The following is a 21,789-nucleotide window of genomic DNA, read 5'->3' as shown; positions in this document are numbered from 1 at the left end:
CAGGAACAGTTTCGTTTCGCTGAACGTTAGCTGCAATACAGTGCAGTACATCTTCCTGATTCATATTTATCTCATATTTATTTATTTTTGGACATATAGTTTTGTTTTTGGAAACCGGAAGCCTCAGCCCGAAATTTCGTTGCCATAATATAGTGATATGTTTTTGTGCAATGACAATAAAGAAAGTCTAAGTCCAAGTCTCAGTCTAACCTATATCTGGGCCTGGCCACCTGGCGATCCGGATTTTAGAATCCTTTGTTCGCTTCTCATTTAAATAACATGAGTTACCTCTCTTTGGCTACATCCACACACAGACTCATCATTTCCGATCCAAACTATTTCCTGGCCTGTAAAAAAAAATGCTCCAGACATTCACACGATTCTACTGCATTCATTCTCCCCAGGCCTCTTAAAACGAACTGTAGCCTACACCTGCTTCGCGACACAGACCTTTCCCCTGCGCGTTCAACATCTCTCTTTAAGGATTACACTATTCATAAACATTTTAAATGGAGACTGAAGTCATTTTAATGGCAGCTCCGTGGTACAACATTAATAGAGGATAATAAGGGACAAGCCTCTTTAAACAAAGCAACAGAGATTAGTCCGGTCGGTAACACAGGCACTTGTTGTCAATGTCAACGCATTAGTAGCTGGGATGTGCGAGACAAAACAGCCATTGTCCTCCTACTCATCCTTGTATTTGGTCCCCAGTTGGAGATCATTTAAAATACGCAGGGCCCCACAGAGTGGGACTAGCATGGCATTGAGTTTCTTACCTGGACATTCTCTCTGAGGTCGGTGGCTTCCCGGAGGGGCTGGGTCGAAGCTCTGAAGAGCTCATCCACAACTTTGATCCCGGTGGTCTTGGTATTTGTGTACTCTCTGGCTTTTCGACTTTTCCTGACTGACAGACCTCTCTTGTGGGCTTTGCCTCCGCCGCGCCTGTTTGTGATGGCCACATGGACGAACAAAGTGGTGTTCGGGAGGAACTCTCCGGTCAGAGACTGCAACGGGACATGCCGATATCCTGGCTGTAGGCACTCAAAAGGGATCGTGTACTGGCCAATGAACTCATCGCCAATGTAGTCATCGTCCAACACCACAAAACGAAGTACAGCCAGTTCTGGTAAATTGATTTGAAACTCGAAACTTTCATCAAAAATGGGGTTGTCCCCATTCTGGGATACAGTTTTTGTTCTCTGCTCGGCGCAGTCGGCTGGAATTCCATGGATCTCCACGTATATGTAGGGTTCCACCACATCGCCCTTGGCAGCGGAGCCACGGGGTTTCGGCAGGTTCTGCCCGCTGATGACCTTAATGTGGAGGAGCTGAGCCGACACACCGGGCAGGGAGTCCCGAGCGTTGGCACTGAAGTAGGACACCTCTTCTCTCATGATCGCAGGCCGCAAAACATACCCACAGTTGCCATTTTGTCTGAACCAGCCAAGGTTGAGGTCCATCATCAGGCCTGGCGTCTGGTAATTCATGGCAACAATCTGGCAACCACACTTCCAGAAGTCTTGAGGGTTCATGTTACTGGCATCAATCCTCATGGGTGTAGGATAAACTCTGGACAGAAACCGTTTGTTGTAGCAGACAAACTCCTCCGGAAATTCATTGGCAAACCTATTCGCGTCCACTTCATTGAACGAACAAATTTCCCAGTATTTTTGGTCTCTTTTGGAAATGTCAAAGTCTTTAAACTGGACTGACTTACATAGAGATACTAGGTCAGACAGCTCCTTGCACAGTCTCAGTCTTTTGTACCCCAGGCCATTCAGGTGATCTTTCTCGTCTGCACCCACTCGTCGAGACATTTCCAGTCCCTCCTCCTCTTCTGTCACATCGCCCTCCGCATCAGGACAGTTTGGTGGAAGCCTCTTGCCCTTGATGAGGATTTTGCCTTTGAGCCTTTCGGGAGACGGCAGGTAGATTTCTTCTTTGTTGGGGGATTCAACATAAAGCTTGTCCCCGAGAATCTTTTTCATGTGTTGGGCCATCACCCTTTGCTGTGGGACACAGCAGTGGGCCACCAAACAAAGAATCAAGGGATACTCAGAACTATCAAAAGCATATTGGTTTATAATGTCCAGAACTTTGGAGAACGCCAGCTGTGACGCTACAGAACTTCCGACGTAGACAACGGGTTCATTATCGGGTCCATCCCATACAATGACCTCAATGCTTCTGCAACCCATCCGGAGAGCTCGGATGTAACTGCTGATGTCTGAGGAACCCCAGAAGTGGTCTTCCAAGAGGGAGGCATTATGTGATGAGTTAATGTAGTAGTGAGAAAGCGGCTGGGTCATGTCCTGACAAACCCGTTTGTGCTGAGGGTCAAAGATGTAGCATTCGGGGGAAAGGAGGTAGTGAGTAAATCCGTCAATGGAGAGAAACGCTCTCTCCCTGCCTTCAGCAGAAGGCTCAAATTTCTGTACGATCTCCCTGCACATGTCCTCCGTTACACCCTCCACCCCCTGTTCTACTTCAACAAAGAGCATCAGGTCCTTGCTGTCCAGGTACTCCTTGTTACTGGAGAACTGCACCAGTAGGAAGAAGATCTCCGGTCTTGTGCAAAGTTCACAGTAAGCTTCCACAAACGTATCCATGTTAATAGCCTGTACATATTGGTCCTTGGCTTTCTGCAGTTCCTTAAATTTCAGTGCTATCCTCGACTCCTTCATTCCAGGGTTAAGTCCCTTGATTATCTGAGTGGCTCTGAAAAGGTCTATGTGCCCTTCTTTTTCCATATCGGCGAGTCCGAACACTGATCCAATCCAGGACGTACGAAGACTTGGCTGGCTGGGCTCCACCATGTCCACAGGGTGTCTGCCGTAGGAAACAAGGTAGCGAAGGCCCATCACCCAGGTGCTGACCACATCAGCCGTGCTGGCTACTAAATCCAGTGACTCATAGTTGTCGCCGTAGATGATGGAGAAGGCGCACTCCTCAGGGAACTGATCCGACAGTCCATTGCTGCGCAGCACTGGGGTTTTCTTTCCTAGTCTCACTTCTTTAATGCTCTTTATCTCCAGTTTTGCCTTTTCGGAGTCCTTTTTGGATGGTTCCCAACGCAGCCAGTGCATATCCGGATCCAAAAGGAAATAGCGGTTGTACATGCGCGAGTTGGAGCGCACCTTCTTCATTTCACAACCCTCCATCATGAAGGCCATGCAAGCCGCTGTGCTGTTGATCTTGCGGTCACTTGGCATTGAGCTAAAGGAAACAGTCTTCTTCCTCACCTGCCTCTGCTTTGACCCATCCTGTAATAGAAGGGAGAAGGAAATGTCAGTGTGGGATCATGACATCATGTCAAATCGCGTGTCAAAAATAACAGTATTTAGAGAGAAGGGGTGTCAAACTCAATCACGCAGGGGGAAAATCTTGAACACAGACCGATTCTTGGTTAAAAAAAATGTGTAGTTATCGACACTCCTTTAACACTGTAAACAAAAAAGATCCTCCTCTACCCATGTCTCATGGAAATATATTCTATCTGCATTGTTTTCTTTTCTTTTGTGTTGTTTTGTTGTTCATTATCAGATCAGTTTAAGTGCTGTGCTACATACTGTATATAGCCACTGGTCTGGCTTAAACATCATAATGTTTATAGATAAGAATATCAACAGCGTTGCAGATGTCAGCTTTGATGTGTTTTAATTCCAGACTACAGCACGCACTGGAATATTAGTCGCACCAACTAAATTTAAGAAGGAAAATAGACCTTGTTCATCCATAAGCCGCTCTGGTCTACAAGCTGCGGGTGCAGTGGTGCTGTCTGCACCGTAGAAAGATCAGTGGTGCACTCGGCTTAAAAATGCATGAGGATCACTTCTAAACTAGTTTTGAAAATGGGGTCCAGCATCGAGAATGACTCATGAAACAAACTGGGCAATGTTCTAAACTTGAACCATGAACTTCTCACATCTTTTATTGACATTAAAGCTTTCAAAATGCTGTGTTTTCACCCAGATGTCTAGAGTTCTGACACTACAGCCAGTCTCAGCTGCTGCTTCACGTCTCCGGTCCTCCAGGAGATCGGCTCTGTTGGCGGAGCTGCAGACACGCGGGCGAAAACAGCGCAGTAAGTAGTGCTTTAAGGTTAATAAAACGTCTGCGATTTCATCGGTTTGATGTGACAATATTTTCAATGTTTTGGCATCATGCCGCTCCTGTAAAAATCCATATATTAGACGCGTGGGTTCGGACCACAATAAAAAAGTATATAGTTTGAGCCACTTTTTCGGATAAAACAGTACTTTCTTACCCACTTGAAGGAACAATGACAGTTGCATTTTATGTCAAAATCAATGAAAATAACATGGAGTGCTATTAACCAGACCAGTTGTTATAAATCCACTCAGATTACTGCAGTCGTCAACAATATTCATATCTACTGGAATAAGACTCCAAAACCGTCAGATGCCGTCTTGGGGGTAGCAGCTTTCAGCAGTGAATACAGTTCTCTTGCCACACAGGACCGCGATTATCTAGATTAGTTGAATGCAGATGGCCTGGTTTTGGGGCTCGGAAAATATGCTTGTTGAATAATGCATCCCAAAGAGAACAGCACGTTTCATTGTAACCAAAGCGAATAACTGACTAATTCTCCATAAGGTATTGCTCTGAAATGTGTGGAGTACAAGGACAAACAGCAGCAATAAAATGACCCCATTCCTGCAGTATAGGTTAGCGGTTTCTCTGAGAGACAGAATGTGTGATGGATATACCAAACACCTCACAGCCAACTCTCTGGGTGAAGATGAAAGAACGGGCTGATGTGGAGGAAAAGCAAAAGTGGCAAACATATAAGGGCCTCCCTGCGATTGAATGTACCACTCAACATGCTTGGACACCCACACAAAATTTGTCATATATTTCTGAGGAGTTTGTCTCCGTATTTCAAGTCACCGATCTTTGCTTGTTGGTCGAGTATTTAAACACCGAGGTCTGTTATTCTGTTCTCACTTTACAGGCCGGTATTCCTCTCATTCACCCACCACTGGGCCTCAAGCAAGATGGGGGAGTCCCGCACTAACCACGTTTGTATTGATGTCACTCAACACAAATGCCTCACTCACGCCAGCCTGTCCATTTTGACAGAAAGTAATCAAGACCCAAAAGAGCAAGCTGCTGCCCACAGCCATTTCCTCTATTGATCAGATGGACACCGACTGGAGTGTTAAGGATATTCGGCGAAGGCTCAGCGAGACAGAAAATGAACAGATAGTTTGAGGCAGATGTGAGCCGTGTTCTGATTGTTTCCAGCCTTCCTCCAGGGAGGTGATATCCTGACAGGAGGTTAGGAGGTCGCGAGGGTAATCCCGTGTCTTATTTACATGCTGCAACAATTACGGTCAAAATGCATCACCCTTCAGTGGGGCTGCTCAGAGAAGTCAATGTTAGGAAGACATCAGAATCAGAATCAAATTTATCGCCATGGTCAGTGGGGAGCCCACCAACTAGGAAAGTGTTTTGGAATAAAGTGCTGACAAAAAATACAATAAAATAAAATAACAACAAGGCTGTTCACGAATTCAACAGTCTGACAGCCGAGGGGAAGAAGCTGTTGCTGTGACGGGAGGTTCTGGTCTGGATGGACCGTAGCCTCCTGCCAGAGGGAAGAGGCAGGAGGCTACGGTCCATTGAACAGATGGGCCTTTTGCACTACCGTTTTCTACTGAGACGGAAACATGGATTTGCATCATCATTGTAAAACAGTCGGAAGTGTGTGTCATGGGAATGTTATCTGTAAGCGTCCACTTCATCTCTGTAGCTCCTCTTGCTAAACTGGTGTTGTAAGACACCTGGGGTCAAAGGCCACCATACTTCAGGGGAAAATGTGACAATGAAGGCGACTGATAAGATGCAAATTCCTACTTTGTGCTGCTGTCCAGCAGTTCATCTTTGAATTAAAAATGCAGTTACACATTGTTGACATTACCCTCAACAACATACATACAACACACAAACATCCTATAGTTTTCTGACACTGGTTATAGCGCCTTAAACATACCTCAAATTCGAACTGTCGAACTGTCGAAGTGCATGTACAAACTTTCAGCCTCAGAAACGCTACAGCAGATGTAGGTTTTGCGATTTAAGAGATAAAGATTTAAGTCAAAGCTCACTTTCAGGTTGCAACAATGAGTCCACTTTGCATTGAAATCCAATGACAATAGCAACAGTCGCGTATGCTATTGTACTTCAGAGTGCATTTACTGGATGCTAGAAATACAAGACACAAGAAAAACAGCAAGGGACTGGAAGTTGAGTACTTAAATCACAGGTGCCTCGGAGCATCTTCCCATCTGTCATTATACGCATTAGATCCACATGCTGGCTATGTGACATTCACCGCACTTCTGCACCCTTTAGCACAACACTTGACGGGTGGGTTCTGTCGGGCGATAGTGAGACTCTGTTCAGTTCCTCGCAACCATTGAGCAACTTGCGACGTGGGCACAGGGTAATGGAGAATATAGACAGAACACAGACCCTCATGATGACGTGTGCTCGGTGATGTGAGTCACAGCATGTGTGCTGTGGTGTGGAGGATTAGGGGATCAATGTCTGCACACACCACGACAGACATCTCAACATGGCTAATCCATCCTAATCTAATGCACAAGGAGCCATGTTCAAGACTCAGAGTTGTGTATCTTGAGGTTGGCAGACAAAAAGAAAACTGTCGAATAGATCCCGAAACTGTTCTCCGATCCACGGATTGTTTCGATGTTGTCTGCGTACCAAGCTGCTTCAAGAGTTTACCTTCAACAAACTTTCAACCAAGCAGCGCAGCTTCCTGTGTTCTACTGGCTGTTTCACTTCTCCTCTTGTAGAAGGAGAAGTGCCTCAAACAGTGTGTGGAGCTGTTTTACTTCCAAAGCAACTCCACACACGGTCGCCGCTTCAACATACATTATTTCTTGTTTGCAGTATAAAGCAAACACTGAAGATGGTCAGACTCAACAACAAAGTAGAGTGCAGAAGACGAAAAAGCCAGGATGTTCTTTGCTTTAAAAGTTTTACTCAACTGAAGTCTGTAAGGATGAGATGGGGCTAAAGGTCGCCATCACTCCGTCCCCTCCACAAGCCCTCAACTAGCTCCGGGCCCAGCAGCACCCCGTCCTCCTCTTCCTCCCCACGTCTAAGACGATTACACAAGCTGACATCTGAATCCCGCTGCAGCCAGCAGAATGCACTCATCATTCAGCCTGAAACACACTCCACTTCCTAAAAATGCATCAAAATAGACGTCCTCTGGGAGAGAGACAGATAGACAGGAAGAAAACAAAATTGAGTGCGGAGAACAGAGAGGAAGTTTAATGAGTTTAACATTGTTCCATTAAGATGCTTTTAGTCTGCGCAACCTCAATGTCAATAAAGGAAATTAAATCAAACGGAGGGATGAATTCTTGCAGAGCGACAAGAAGAGCAGCGGAGCATTGTTACGTGCAATGCCGAGAAGCATTTATGGTGCATGCAGATTATGTGCACGGGGGAGAGAAGAGGGGTCTGTCACCATTTGTCACGGTAATCTTCTGTGTGGGCAGCTGCCTAAATTCACTCTCAGCACAAACACATTCCACTATCGGATGGCAGGAGACCAACACAACGTGTGAATTGGTTTACGTTCTGGGAAGGAATGTGGGAGGCCGAAAATTAAATACGTGTCGACAGGCTCGCATTTGTCTCAGTGAACTAATGTGTTTGCTTTTTCAGGTAGGCAACTCTATCTATCTCATCGGTGTCATTCATTTGGTTACATTTTCCACGTGTTGCAGCTTTGTGTTTTATGTATCCTGTTGCTCTGTGAGCATCTTTAATGTCGTCACTGTTGCTGCAGATTTTTGGTACAAATAAAGGATATCTAATCTCTCTAGCTGTCTAACAGAAGCAGAAGGGCATGATCTTGTTCCGCAGTACTGCACGGACACAGACTGTGAAGCTGCGTGAGCACATTGAGATGCACTGACAAGTACGGAGCTTCCCGATCACACTCTGCTCTGACTCCCCAGTTGCTGTTATCCTGCTTTCCATTGCCCAACTCACCACCGGGGCCAATTATTTCCTGGAGAACTGGTGACATAATCTCAGGCGAGCCGCTGCGCGTGTTTGTTGCCGAGCATGGGGGACACTGGGACTATCCACGACTGGGTCAAGTCTCATCAAGTTCAAGATTTTTTCAGCCTGAGCTGCCTGTCCAGCACTGATGTCTGTCGGTCAGGTCAAAGCTGTTTCAAACAATAACAAATTAATCCCTGCCTGTGGGTTTGTCTCGGCTCTAATCTCATTTATTTCGCTTGGTTTCCCTGATATTTTGATCACACTGGTGGTATTTGTATATTAAAGCGCCAGGTGGAAGGTGACAATACTTTGCTTCGAAGGAAAAGTCAGATATTTTGGCTGAAATGTTGACTGGAAAACAGAGTCAGGGAATAAAAAAAATACATCGAGTACGGATGGCTGTATTTGTGGTGCATTTATTTACACTTCATACTCAAAACCAGACCAATACCGTCGCCAAATCTGACTTTTGCAAAATCATTTTAAGTGACTTCAAAGACAGGCTCAATATGAAATCCAAGACTCATTTCAAGCGCTAATGTATGTTGACCAGGCTTTTCGCTAGGGGGGTCATCTGGGCGTCTGCAAAACATGAAAAAATGGACGCCCGATTCTTGACCGTAGCTTGTCCACCAGAAGCTGCCATACACCAGCGTAATCTGGTGGCCAAGATCCGGTAATGTTTGATGGGAACCATCAGAGATGAGAGTGAATACGGGCGCACATGCATCATTTTGTAACATTGAAAGTCAAATACAGCACTGAAGAGCAGGTTATCAAACATACTGTTTTCACAATCTCATCATGTTCAGAGCCACGAAACTCCAGAAAGTGAGAAGCATCTGATGCTTCCATTAGTATGGACACACGGACTCACTGTCTTATAGTGTTTGAAATAACACAACGTTTCTGTTCATACGAAACAGGTGAAATATCAACTTTTTGAACACCCACTGAATGTCTCATACTTTCACGACATAAAGGTTTACATCCTCCAGACCATGTACAGATGAAGGGAAGGAAGACGCTTCTCGGTGAGCAACTCTTTGCTCACGGCTGCAGGCGCTCATCGACTCCAATGAGAGTTAACTTTGTTTAATCAAAGCACTGTTGACCTCCAGGGAGTCTTCAACAGCCTTGTCTCCACTCCAAACACCCCCTTATTGCATTCATTACCACTCTGTTGTCTCCATTTCCCAAATGGATGCTGATGGTTTACTGGCCAACATCAGTTTTCAATGGTCATCAGAGTCGCTCGCGATGGTTTCCTTACTTTTTCCTCTCGCTCCGTCTTCCTTTGTCTGATAAGGTTTCTGAATCTAATTCCGGTGCCACACATGCCCTCTGTCTCTCTCCCTGTGTGTCTCTATAAAGCATCTCTTGGACCAATGGAGAGATGAGACTGATACTGGGATATGATTAAGGGCAGAGCAGCGGTGTTCTAGATGTTTCCACCCTCTGGGAAATGATCTATTGCTTTCTCGATAACGTTTGACAGAGGCAGCTGTTTTAAACCTGCTTCCAATGAATCGTTCGCGAGCCTCTGGCACGGCACAAAGTCAGGGGAATCTTTTTTGGGAATTTGTGCAAACCAATAATGTAGATTATTGGGTTTCACAGCAGAAAGGCAAGACTTCTCTCTGGAACACTTCATAGATATGCAGTGTGAAATGTTCATGCATCGCCTACAAAGATGGTTTTATGGATTGACAACACTAAGTAAGTGTAAACCTACTTCTAAGTGGATCAAATTTAGAGAAGTGTGAGAACCACTGGACCTGGAGGTAGATCCTGTCAGCGCACCATTACTATCCAGGTAAAGAGCTGTTCAGCTTCAGTATCAGAGGAGAAATGGCAGCTGGAAGCCTGTTCTTCTAACCAAAAGATGAAGGCCGTCATAAGAAATAGTTGAAGCAGATTTAAAGAATGAGGGACGACTGGCAACCAACTGCGGATTTTGCCCTGAAAGTTTGACTCGAACGGGTTTTGAAATCGACCGCAAATGCCTACGGTTTCCCAACATAGCAATGATACCTGCTGAGAAACTATCAAAACATTGGTGAGGAGGTTTCAATTCTTGCCAGTAAGAGGCATAGTAAGTCCCAGATTTTACCCAAACACATGATATGTTATGTCCTGCCGACCTTTCTCAAGAGAGTTTAACATTACATTTACATCAGCGCTCATGCATCGACCAATGGTTCAAATAAAAAAAATCCTTTGTTGACATGAACCTGCTCTTCTTCCTCAAAAACCGTTGACAAATCCCTCACTATTCGCTGATATTGCCACTACTTCCACCACTTCAGTGCTCTGTTTGGTGACACCACAAGATTGTGAGAACCTTGTTTTTGTAAACAGGGAATGGAAACCCAGGGTACTTCATTCTGTGTATTAATGTATGAGTTGATGTTGGTGGTGGCGACACTTTAAAGCTGCTTATTTACACTTACTTGTTACAAAAAGTCAGGATGACTCTCAACACCTTGGTGGCGCTGAGTGACTTCAAAGGTCTTGTGAGTGATACCAGATACCAGTCCTCATTGAATGTTGCTGCAGCAAGTCCCCTTCCATCCCAGACGGCAGCACCACCTGGTCTGTGTCTTGTTGCAGCTGACATGTGCATCTCAGCCAGAATGCAGACGATGCTCCTGTTGTACCGCTCTACATGCTGGATTACTATATGATATGAAAAAAAATGGCCTGAAGAGGGTTTTAAACCACTTGTAACTAAGAAACACTTCATAAAAAAAAAAAATCTATCAATCTGTCGAGGCAGTGTGTGATAGAAATGACATCTGTTTTTCCTCAAACACTACAACTAGTTATTTTAAGTAACAAAAATGGGAAAATAATTATTATGAACCTCATAATTCAAGTGATGCAATTCATTATTTCAGCCCTGTTTGCATCATAAATAATGGACCAAAACTGCGCCTGACTCAGATTTATCACCGTCCACTCCCATTTCAGTGATCTGTTGGCAGAACTGTTTGAAAATCAGTCAATGGGGGATGAAAAAAACCTGTAAGACAACCCTCTTAATAGCCTCCCCAAGAAGGCACGCTTGAAACCGTGTCCTTGAAAACCATGTACATATTCACGACATATTGTTGCAAACACAATCCAGCCGACAACCACAAAACACTGATGTAAACGCACTTAAAACTTGAGCGAAGGCTCCCTCGACGGCCTTGAGGAGTCAGCAGTTTATAACAAAGAAAGTCCACGGAAAAGTTTCCAAAAACAAGTCCAAAGAAAGAGATAAGGAAGACCTTGACAGGGCTTCATTTTCCGCCAGGTTCACTGTATAGTTTCACTGTATTGCAGTGAGCCAGCGATATCCTGCGTTTTTGGCTGCGACTGACGTGTTTATCACAAGCAGACACAGAAAGCCGCCGATCAGCAGATGCTTATTAACAACAAATATCAACCTGCCAGTCTTGTGCCACACACATCTCGATATTCATCTTCCAGCTAAGATATGTAGGAGACGACAGCTTGCCAGAAGATTAGTGCCAAATAATAGGAATAGTAGCAGCACAGAGAAGCAGGCGGGAGAAACATCCGCTTCAGTGGGAGCACTTCAACATGCGCCTATAAATAAACCCATTAAAGGACAAGGCCATAACTTTCCCAAACCTTTGTGGCTGGGCATGTAACAACCTGCTACATCCGTGATTCATCAGTCTGTCAATGTGGCCTGGCAATCATAACCTTGACGTGTCTGCATTGCAGCGGAGCAAGAGTGAACTGCCCCCCGCCAGCTACAGCACTGCAGTAGGACGCTTCTGCTTCCCCCTCCTCCCCAGCTCACCTTCCTTTCTCTGTTATACACTCCCTGGGCAGGGACACGGGGCTCAGTGAGGAGCGACATCCTGCAGCGTCGTCGGTCAAATATACCCAGAGAAGCCTCCAGCACAGCTGGAAGAACTCTTTTACTCCCCTTACTCAATATTAAATTCAATATGTTTTTGAGGATATTTCATACAGTACACCGTGGTCAGACCAGTCCACAGATGAAGAGTGTCAAAGACTGTGTTATAGAGAGTCAGAGCAGCTCAAAGCATTTCCTTCGTGATACTTCAGCAAAAAAATAAAAGACAAAAATCATCCGATTGTTTGCTGTGACGTCTGTACCTCTTTCTCACGCGTGATCTCGTGAGATTTCCAGCTTGGAGGATGAACTTCTTGATGGGTGCTGAGGCGGAATCTTTATGTGTGTGGTGTACGCCGATAAGACAGATATAACAGTGAACGGCAGACTTTCTGTCTTCATGTGTGAGGTCTCTGACAGATGAAAAAAAAAAACTGCGTATCCTTGTATGTGGCCCCTGGAAGACACTCAAAGGTGTTTTTCTTAGCAACATTTGCTGCAATACTTCGCATAGTCGCATGAAAAAAGAAGGTCAACCTGCCGGGGGGGCGGGGCTTAAGGCAGTGGAAAGTGAACAAGACAGATCGGTGAGACAGAACTGTACCTCTTTATCTGCACTGGAAGGCGTAGTAAAAGCAAAACATGCTGCCGCCTTTAGGTCCAGTTAACTGGGCTCCGATTGGTTAACATGCCGCGACTTCAACTTGAGCGTTTCGTATGACAAAGGTCACTGAAATGTGTCGATCGAAACACCAGCGACCGTGCTGCCCTAACATTTAACATTACAGTGCGGCGATACATATGAGTGAATAAGGAAATGATTACCGCTCAGCTAACATGAAGTGAGATAGATATTCATTGTCCAACACCATTCCAACATTGAATTTTTGAGGCTAGCATAGCTGCTGACCACTTCCACCCTTCAGTCCTCAACCAGCCTGTGACCGGTTTATATGAACGTGGTCCAATCCGTGACGTCAATCTAAGCCATGAATGAGAAATAAATCTATTATCCACAAAAAGGCTTACCAACACTATATATAAAATACATAAAAACCGTGAGCAGAACCCACACATTACTCCAGTCCCTCTTTCATCACCCACCAGGATGCATCTCTAAGCTGAGGAGGTATTTCGGTGCTGAAGTCGAGAACAGACAGGAAGCAAATTTAGCCAGTGCATTCAGCGGCGTCCAGTCACCTGTGTAGGTGAAGAGGCAGCATGTGGGTAGACGCGCGGCCAGGCTACTATAGCGCAGCACGCATTCAGCCCTTGATACAAGCCATTGTTTTCCTTTCAAAGCCCTTGTTTTGCTCAGTTTGGCAAACATAACACTAAGTCTCCGAGCAGGCTTTGATCAATGATGCATTTTCTCTTTGACACATTCCACGCCTGTGTCCATGAAGCCCACTCACGTCTAAAAATAATACCCGTGAGCCTGAGCTCCATTTCCTCTGTCTCGACAAGAGGCTGGCAAGTCGACGTGCCCCACTGTTTTAGCTTCACCGAACGTAATGAAAACACGCAACCAGTGTGTCTTGTAATATAACGTAGCATCATACCCCACACAACACCAGAAACTTAGTAGGCCTGCAACTATCTGTTCTCACAGTTGGCTAGTCACCAACTACAGTACTGAACGTATTGCCGTATGACGTGTACGTGTTGACAGGCTTGTGTAGTCCAGTGATTCTTAACCATAGGGCCGGGGTCCATGAGTGGGCCGCCAGACGCTCAGTTCTAATACATTAGCCACATATGGTGACAGTAGTGTGTCACTGTATTGACTTGGCAGCTGCAAATATGTGACTGTGACTGTTTCTTTCATGTACACTTTGCTTGACTTCTTTAGAGTTTATTTATAAAAAGAAAATATTTTATCATATTTATACATTGCATTATTATATTTATTTTACTCAGAATCGTATTCATGACGTTCAGTTTTTTCAAATTTTCTCAGCAGAACATGACTTGCGCATGGTTCTGCTGCTGGTTAGACTTTTCCCTGACAAATATCTGTGCACCATCTCATGGTTTCTTGTTATTTCACAAGGTTTTGGTTGGTTTACATCTATGGTTATTGAACGTGCCAAAAGTCAAATGTCTCGATTAAACCGTCAACCTGTCTTCCTACTCTGTGGCTAAGTGACTTTGTCCAGACCAACAAGCTTCTTTTTGGGAGGCCTCCTGCATGTCTCTTCGGAGAGGTACTCCGGTATGCCCATCTGGGAAGAGCCAAGACACGCTCTGTTGGCCCCTCTGAAGTGCTGGAGGGGATTCCTCAGTTACAGGACAGTCTCGCACTCCTACCTCCAACACTCAGGACAGATTCTTTGGGGTGGACACATGCACCGAACATGGTAGGAAAACCACATGCCTGGGAATGACTATACCCCTACAGTCAGCAACAAACAGCATGGCACAGACAGGCCATATAAATCGAGCCCCATCACTCAATGTGCTATAAAAAAGGCAGACGACAGTCAAGTCATTCAGATCCATCAAACGTTATTCCTGAATTGACTTGGATTACCTCCGCATCGATGACAGAGATCCACGATCATAAGAGCAGCATGTCAAGACGTCGGTAACATCTGTGACAATCTGAAAACGAAAGCCTAAACCTCATGAAAACGCTCATGAAACACTGCGGCAGTGTGACAAGGACATTATCAGAAAGCTTACTGATAGATTTAAATACTCATTAATGCATCGAGCAAGTGCATTATTGGTTAACGGAGATGAGCAGTAGTTAGTAGGAAGTGGAAACTGGGTTACAAGGGCACTGAGGTGAGCTCCCAGAAGTGGAATCAAATATAGGACATGAGGATCTGAGTGTGAATACACAGCGAGGGGAGGGGAGAGGACATGACAGCGTGCTGGTTCAATGCACCCACTTTGGAAGGGAGTGTTGGCTGAAGGTGACATTCATGTTTGCCCAGGAGGCCTCGGTGGCAGCTGTGCCGAGGAAAATAAAGGCACGTCCTGATCCCAGCCGCCTGGATTGATGGATCAGCAGAGGACAGAACAGAAGTGAGCACTGATATCGGTTATAAAGACACGAAAGAAGTGGAGGAGGAACGATGTTAGCTATTTTTAGGTCGTAACTTTACTCTCCTTCGCTGTGATGAACCGGAGGAGTGATTCTCTTGGAGACCATCAGTGGAATGAGCCAAGTGTTGGACCTTTATGAAGGTCACTGCACCCATTCTCCTTGAGACTCCGATTACGCAGCAGCTATTGAATGTGTTTTGACAGGAGGATTATAAACTTTTCACCAGGAAAACTGTTGCAGAAAAGAATCATTTTGCCTCCATGCGTTTTCTTATTTTCTTAGTTCAACACAAGGATGTGCCCACGTTCACCTCAATCAAAATCGACCATTACAATGGAACCTGGATCGAGGACTCAGCACTTAATTCAACACAACCCACCAAAAGGATTACTACCACCGTCCTGGCAGAAGTTATGCAGACAGTGTGTGAGCAGAAGGAATACGGGAAGCCTTTTGGGCAGAGGGGAAAAAAACATGTGAGATGATCTATAGTAGCTTTGGCAAGGACAAAAGTGGAACCTTGGACAAGGCGATTGTTTTAGAGGAGTCAACCATCATTTGCAGTATAAAACTTTTTTTTTTTTTGGAGAAAGTAGAGACAGAGTGTATGATTCATACCTCACACAACAGAGAGACATGAACTGAGCTACTATAAAAACAAGCTATCAGATGCAATATCCAAAATTCCAGGGATGAACTGCGTGTTTACTTCCATAGAAACAGTGTTTGCATTTAGTATCAACCAAAAACTCAATATCTTCCTGGTCTCCAAATGAGGCCGACATGCCTTCAGAAAAATGATCTCCTTTTAAAGATGAAATCTCAAGTGTTCAAAGGAATGAACACAAAAAACACATTGAAACAAGCATCCTTCTGTCGGATCACTTCTTGACTGGCTGTTTTCCATCAACTTGCTATGGCATCATTGCAGTCTCTCCAATGAGATGAGGCCTTTAAAACACATTTTTATATTGTTATACTGTGAATAAAATACCTCACAGCATGTCAGCAATAAAACTTTTACAGTACATCTTTTGACAGATGGAAAGTTCCAAACCTCAGACAGTCGAAACAAATCTGCAATTCAGTGCTGTTGGACCATTGATAACAGCTCTGAGAGCAAGCTGAGCGGATTACAATAAGATTTGGGATGTATGAGCTTCGAAAGAGGTTTCAGTGGCACCAAGCAGCTGCAATTTCAAACATATTTGGCTCCATTAACCAAATTCAGGAACATTGCAGGAAGCTAAAGTGATGACAAATACCTGACTTTACAAATGCATCTTGTTTTGTGTCAAGTGAACAGAAGACACCAGGATTTTCGCCTTCAAATAAAAACCTATTATATGTCTCGCTTTTGTTTTTAATCCTTGTTTACCTCACGACTGCCGCTGGCGAGTTTACATCAGTGAGAATTGTTAAAGCTCCATCAGTCCTCCGACTGAAACGCCTCAATGAGGTCAACTCCATCGGAGGTCTAAAGGACTACGAACCTGTTTTTAGAAATAGTTATTTTAGGAGCCAACAGTGTATTTGACTCGCCTTGTTCCATTGAGACACTTCATCTTCCTCTCCTTCGAGTCCAAAGAGAAAAGCCGAAACAATAATGAAGAACTACACAGCCGCCTCTTTGTGGACACCTTCATGACGCTGCTTTATGCGTTGATTCATTATGACGATTGTAAAAATGTGGAAGGTGATATCCTTCAAAAATGAAATCAAACAGAAGTGGCTGCTTGACATCGGAGCCTGGAGTGTGTGGGTGGTACGAGAGCAAGTCATGGGTGAGAGCTGTTGTATGGAGCTTGCAGTAGGAGTGGATGCATCACCACAGTGACAAACAAAGCGCAATTAAATGGTGGATATTATTTCCTGAAGCAGTGACGAAGCTCTTCATGGCATGTCGCTGCCTGGGATAAAGCTTTTGTTGTTTGATGCATTGTTATGATTGTTCTTCCTTTTGCATGGTTCCTAAACAACCCGCGCCAAATCCAAACATCCAGGTCGATTTGGGTTCGAAGCCCAAATTGTGATGGAGGTCAACACTCAATGACAAAGAGGTTGGTCGACTATTGAATTTTTTCTAATATTATGTATTTGCAAATCTTCTCCAACAACACGGTGAATAGCGGTAACATGCTGGAGAAGGCATATGGACCATACAGTCCTGCTACACAGAGATGAGAAGAAAAACGTGACACCAGAAGGCGTCTCTCTCCAACGCTCTGCAACCCTGCCATGAATAAATATAGGGCACCAGTCTTTTTACCATGTCAATGCAGTGTTCAGGAACGTGGAGCCTTAGTGCCGCTGAACAGTTGCATAACACCGGAGGACCCTGAAAGAAATCACTCCCTGTAGAATATCACCAGCGGATAATCAATAGTCCTAACAAAGCGCGGGGGCTTAAAGGTGACAGTCTGTCAAGGAAATGAAAAATGTTCTCCTGCATAGCAACCCAGCAGCGTGAAGCTGGTCCACCGGATGGTCACATGATCCCACACCAGTGCACCCTTCTCCTCAGCCATCTGCTCTTCCATCGAAGCCCCGCTCCTCTTCCCCAAACACTCCTCACAACAAGCCCATATTCCCATATAAACCTCGTATTACACTTGTTATCTGGGGTCTTCGGTGCCTCAGCATGCAAGTACGGTAAAAGATGAAATAAAACTGTCCATGCATTTTTGAGTTAGATATGGATTTTTGAAAGCCCTTGCCGAGCAGTTTCAGTTTAGCAGATCTGACGCCGGTGACGTCACACAAACATTTCAGCAGTAAACTGAAGTGCTGGCTTCTACTGCGCATAACTGAAGATTTATGTTTCATTTTATTCAAAGAAACGTATTATAGTGCTCCACTGGGAACTAATATCAATTTTAAAGACCCTGAAATAAGCATGATATGGGGCCATTGTTGTTACATAATACATAACACAATGCATTGAGCACTCTGGAGTTTCCACATGGGAGGAATGAAACGCTTCAATTCCATGCAAAATCTCCTCTCTTCATTTGCATGTGGTGTCTATCGTCTATATCAACCATTTCTTTACTTGGCATAACAGGTCCTTTCTTCTCATGCAGAGCCACAATAGAGTCCGCTCTCATCCTGCTTCTTTCTTAATGGATAATGCAGTGAAGCTCTGGATGAGAAGCAACTGGGCTGCATTTCCAAGTTTAGGACCATTGTTATTAGTGGAACCCCTTGGCTTCTTGTTTTGAGCGGCAGGAAGCGTGGCACTGATGGAATAACCTGAGCAACGGGAGCTTTCCTCAGTTTACCATTGTGTCAAACAGTCACAGGGGAAGAAGGTTTCTGCCCTGAAAGAACAAGCTGACAATATAGATAGCAGAAAAGTGGTTTAAAAAGACAAAAGACACAAGTTAAATTGTGCAAAAGCAAAACATAATATTTAAAAAACGCAGCACAGTAGTCGTCTACCTTTCCTTCCTTACATCCAAGCAGGGAAACATGTGACCAAGCACCCCGACTGAAGTGAAGGGGCTACCTTTCTAACGCATTAAATCACATGCAAACCTGTTTGGTTGCACAGCACACAAATGTTTGTGTCTCTCAAAAGGCTTTAAACAATCACATCACTTTTGCTGCAAATGCAATAATAATAATAATAATAGAAGTGAATCTCTCTCCATTCTGCAGCTGTCCTCACGCGGTCCATCTCTTCATATGTCTCGCATGACTTCAGACAGACAGATTATGATGTTTCCCTCACACTGAAAACGACCAAAGTCATGTCCACGTCTGTGATGTGTTATGTGTCATCCATGTCACGAAAATCCTGGTCTACTTCATTCATACTTATCGACCCAAAATGTCAGTAGAATTTGGATATCTGCCGATATTCCTCCGACCCGATACCAGAGCTCAGTTTGCTACATCTTTTCACTGTTACGGTGGACTGTGTATTAAGAAAAGGCAACTGGAACTGACTCATTTATTCAGTCGATACCGCACATCCTGGGACTGAAGTAATTCCACGCATCAGATGTTTGTAAAGCGAGTTTTGGCGGGTTCTGCTAAAAAGCAACAAACAGTGGGATGGATTTCCTACACTGAGGCATGTCTCATACCTCTCGCCAATGTACAGAAAATCCATTCCACAGTTTGCAGTGAGCTGACAGAGCAGGTGACCGGTAATTCCTGATAGGTCAAAAACGTTGGTATCGGAGCCCAATACTGGATGGGGTCGGTCCCATCCCAAGTAAGCAGCACAGAGAGGAGCTTAACTATCTTGCATGCCTAACACATTTTCTTGACTTGGCGGGCGACGGGTCAGCAAGAAGAGCCGTCTATCTGTTACTCCTTTTGAGGCGACAATGTAATTCATTTGCCAGAATAACAACCACACCCTTGGGCTTTTTTTGTTGACACCTGAAGGACAGGCAGCCAGCAGAAACACATCGCAAGTCCTCAGCTGTACATCTGATCAAACATGAGGACATAACATGGTTAAAAAAAACAGCAAAAACGATTCCCTCACTTCCCACCAAATGAACACAGGGTGCCACCAGAGTGAGAAATCATCTTCAGTGCATCACATCCGTCCATATCTTGCAACATTTTCATTAAGCTCAAGTCTGCAATTTAGCCAATAACCTCGATTGTTATCGGCTGGATGCTTCTGCTGTAATTGGAATTCAATGGCGTTGACCTTTTGTCACAGGACGCCGGCATCTGTGATTTATTTTATTCACAAATATGCCTGACACAGATAAGAGGAGGAGAAATGGTTGCCGGCGCCGACAATAACACATTTACATTTTGTCAACACCTTAATTAAACGATAATGTCAGGGGAGCAAGATGTGATTCTGGCATGTGTTGCGCGTAACAGCAGCTTTTAGGACGGATCCAGCAGATAAGACGGCCCGCAGAATGATGAATGGAGCCGCTTTATATGCATGTGATGAGTTTGCGAATCGCTTCCAAATGTCATTTGAAAGCAACATTAACAAAATCCGTTGAGTTTCAAATGTGTTGTGAGTGCGACTCCGCGACTGGTGTTCTGGTCATGCTCCAGACAGAAGGGTCAATTGAACAGCAGGGATGAAGGATTTGGGGAATCCCTGCCAGTCGCACACATGTCAGCTGAGATACATTCAGGAGTTACAAGGGTCAGCGCAAATACGTGAGACCGAGCTTGGCCTGCACCCAAGCACTGAATATCAAACGGCTTGATACGTACTGGAAACGTTCAGTTATTTCAGAAGAAATTTCAGGAGTGGCTTGGAGCAATATTCACTCCATTAGGACAGATATTTAAAACATGCAGCAGAAACCACCACCAACTTAGGCATCGGACAATGTCCCAAGCCGCTATTTCTTTGGTTCTAATTTAATTTCAGTTCATTTTCAACTGTCTTCTACAGAGGCCCCAGATGGCGTGTGACTATTTCCTCCATAGCTATAACAGCCTACTCTTGTCTCATCGTGGAGGTTTTGTTTTGTTTATGGTTTTGGGAAGACCGCGCTTGGGATTCTTCCTCTGCCATTTTGGGAAACACAAATCAAAGATCATCCTATAGTTGGCGACTAGTACAGTGGTACCTCGGTTTTCGAACGTCCCGGAATTCAAACAAATCGGAGTTCGAACAAAAAGTTTGAGATTTTTTTGCTTCTGATTTCGACGAAAATCCAGAACTCGAACGCCCCAGAAAAAAGCCGGAAAAAACGTAACGTGCGCGGACCGATCCGCTGACCCATGACGCGCTTTGTTATTGTGTATAACGCAGCCTCTGTATGCAGACGTGTCCCGTTAGCTCCATTGACTGACTGTTTTTTCTTCATGTTGAGGTGTAAAACCTTTCCTGTCTCCACACTGGACCGTGGTAGAGTGTCACAGGGGAGGTGCTGGAGCGCTCACTCCAGGGTTTGATGTCCTGTTGTGGGCTGGAGCTGGGACAGGGATGAGGCCAGTCTGGGACAGAGCGTGACTTGGTTTATGACTTTGTCACAGCCAAACTGCACAGAAGCGCACATTCAGAGCTGGACACGCACCGGGCACCTCTTCACTTCTGGAGAGACGTCACTCACTCGGCAACCCCACCCACATGCAGCGGCCACACACATAGAGGAACAGCCACCTGCAGCAGACACTCCACATTCACTCCTACAAAAGACTATGTTAAGGCTTGGAACGCATTCTTTCTTTTTCCATTCATTGCAATGGGAAAAGTCGATTCAGATTTCCAACAATTCGCTTCTCGAACGGCCGTCTGGAACGGATTGTGGTCGAGAACCGAGGTACCACTGTACTTCAAACAGCATATATTTGATGCACTAGTTTGGATGTATAAAAACAAAACACTGATCCCTTTCTAGCTGGAATGATTTGAAATATACTTTAAGATCATTTAAAATGGCAGCCATCCAGTGAGGAAGAGTGCTTTTCAATAGGTCAGGCGGGTTGTCCGTCCCATTTACAAAAGTCTCCAGCCATCTATACGCCCAAAAGTCCTTGAGCACAACCTCTGAGTGCTCCTGATGGACAGGCAAGTGCCTTCAGTTCTCCACCACTGCTGTGTAAATGTGAGTATGAATGTGTGAAGGAGAAGCAATACTGTAAAGCACTTACACTGCCATTACAGCTTGGCAGCACAGCATCAATGCATTGCTGTCAAGTTTCCAACCTGAGAAAAGCATCTCAAGAGTGGACTCGCCACCACAGAAAAGAGGAGCGGATGCAGGCTTCACAATCATCCTCATATAAATAATAACAGGAACGATATCAAGCTTTTTGCTCCCGACTGTCCGAGAACTACTGA

The 21,789-nt window shown here is 44.8% G+C and overlaps 1 protein-coding gene across 1 annotated transcript in view; it reads right to left on the bottom strand.

Annotated features, from left to right (window-relative positions):
• The window catches only part of plcl5 (phospholipase C like 5), a 71,794-nt gene that overhangs the window by 26,272 nt on the left and 23,733 nt on the right, over positions 1-21,789 (bottom strand). Inside the window, exon 2 of the mRNA XM_053850674.1 lies at positions 780-3,266. Coding sequence (XP_053706649.1) covers positions 780-3,266 — 2,487 coding nt within the window. The remainder of the gene's footprint in view (positions 1-779; positions 3,267-21,789) is intronic.

Source organism: Synchiropus splendidus, chromosome 19, assembly GCF_027744825.2.
Source record: "Synchiropus splendidus isolate RoL2022-P1 chromosome 19, RoL_Sspl_1.0, whole genome shotgun sequence".
Taxonomy (NCBI): Eukaryota; Metazoa; Chordata; class Actinopteri; order Syngnathiformes; family Callionymidae; genus Synchiropus; species Synchiropus splendidus.
The sequence above is the reverse complement of the archived record's forward strand: the minus strand, read 5'-3'. Positions and strand labels throughout refer to the sequence as shown.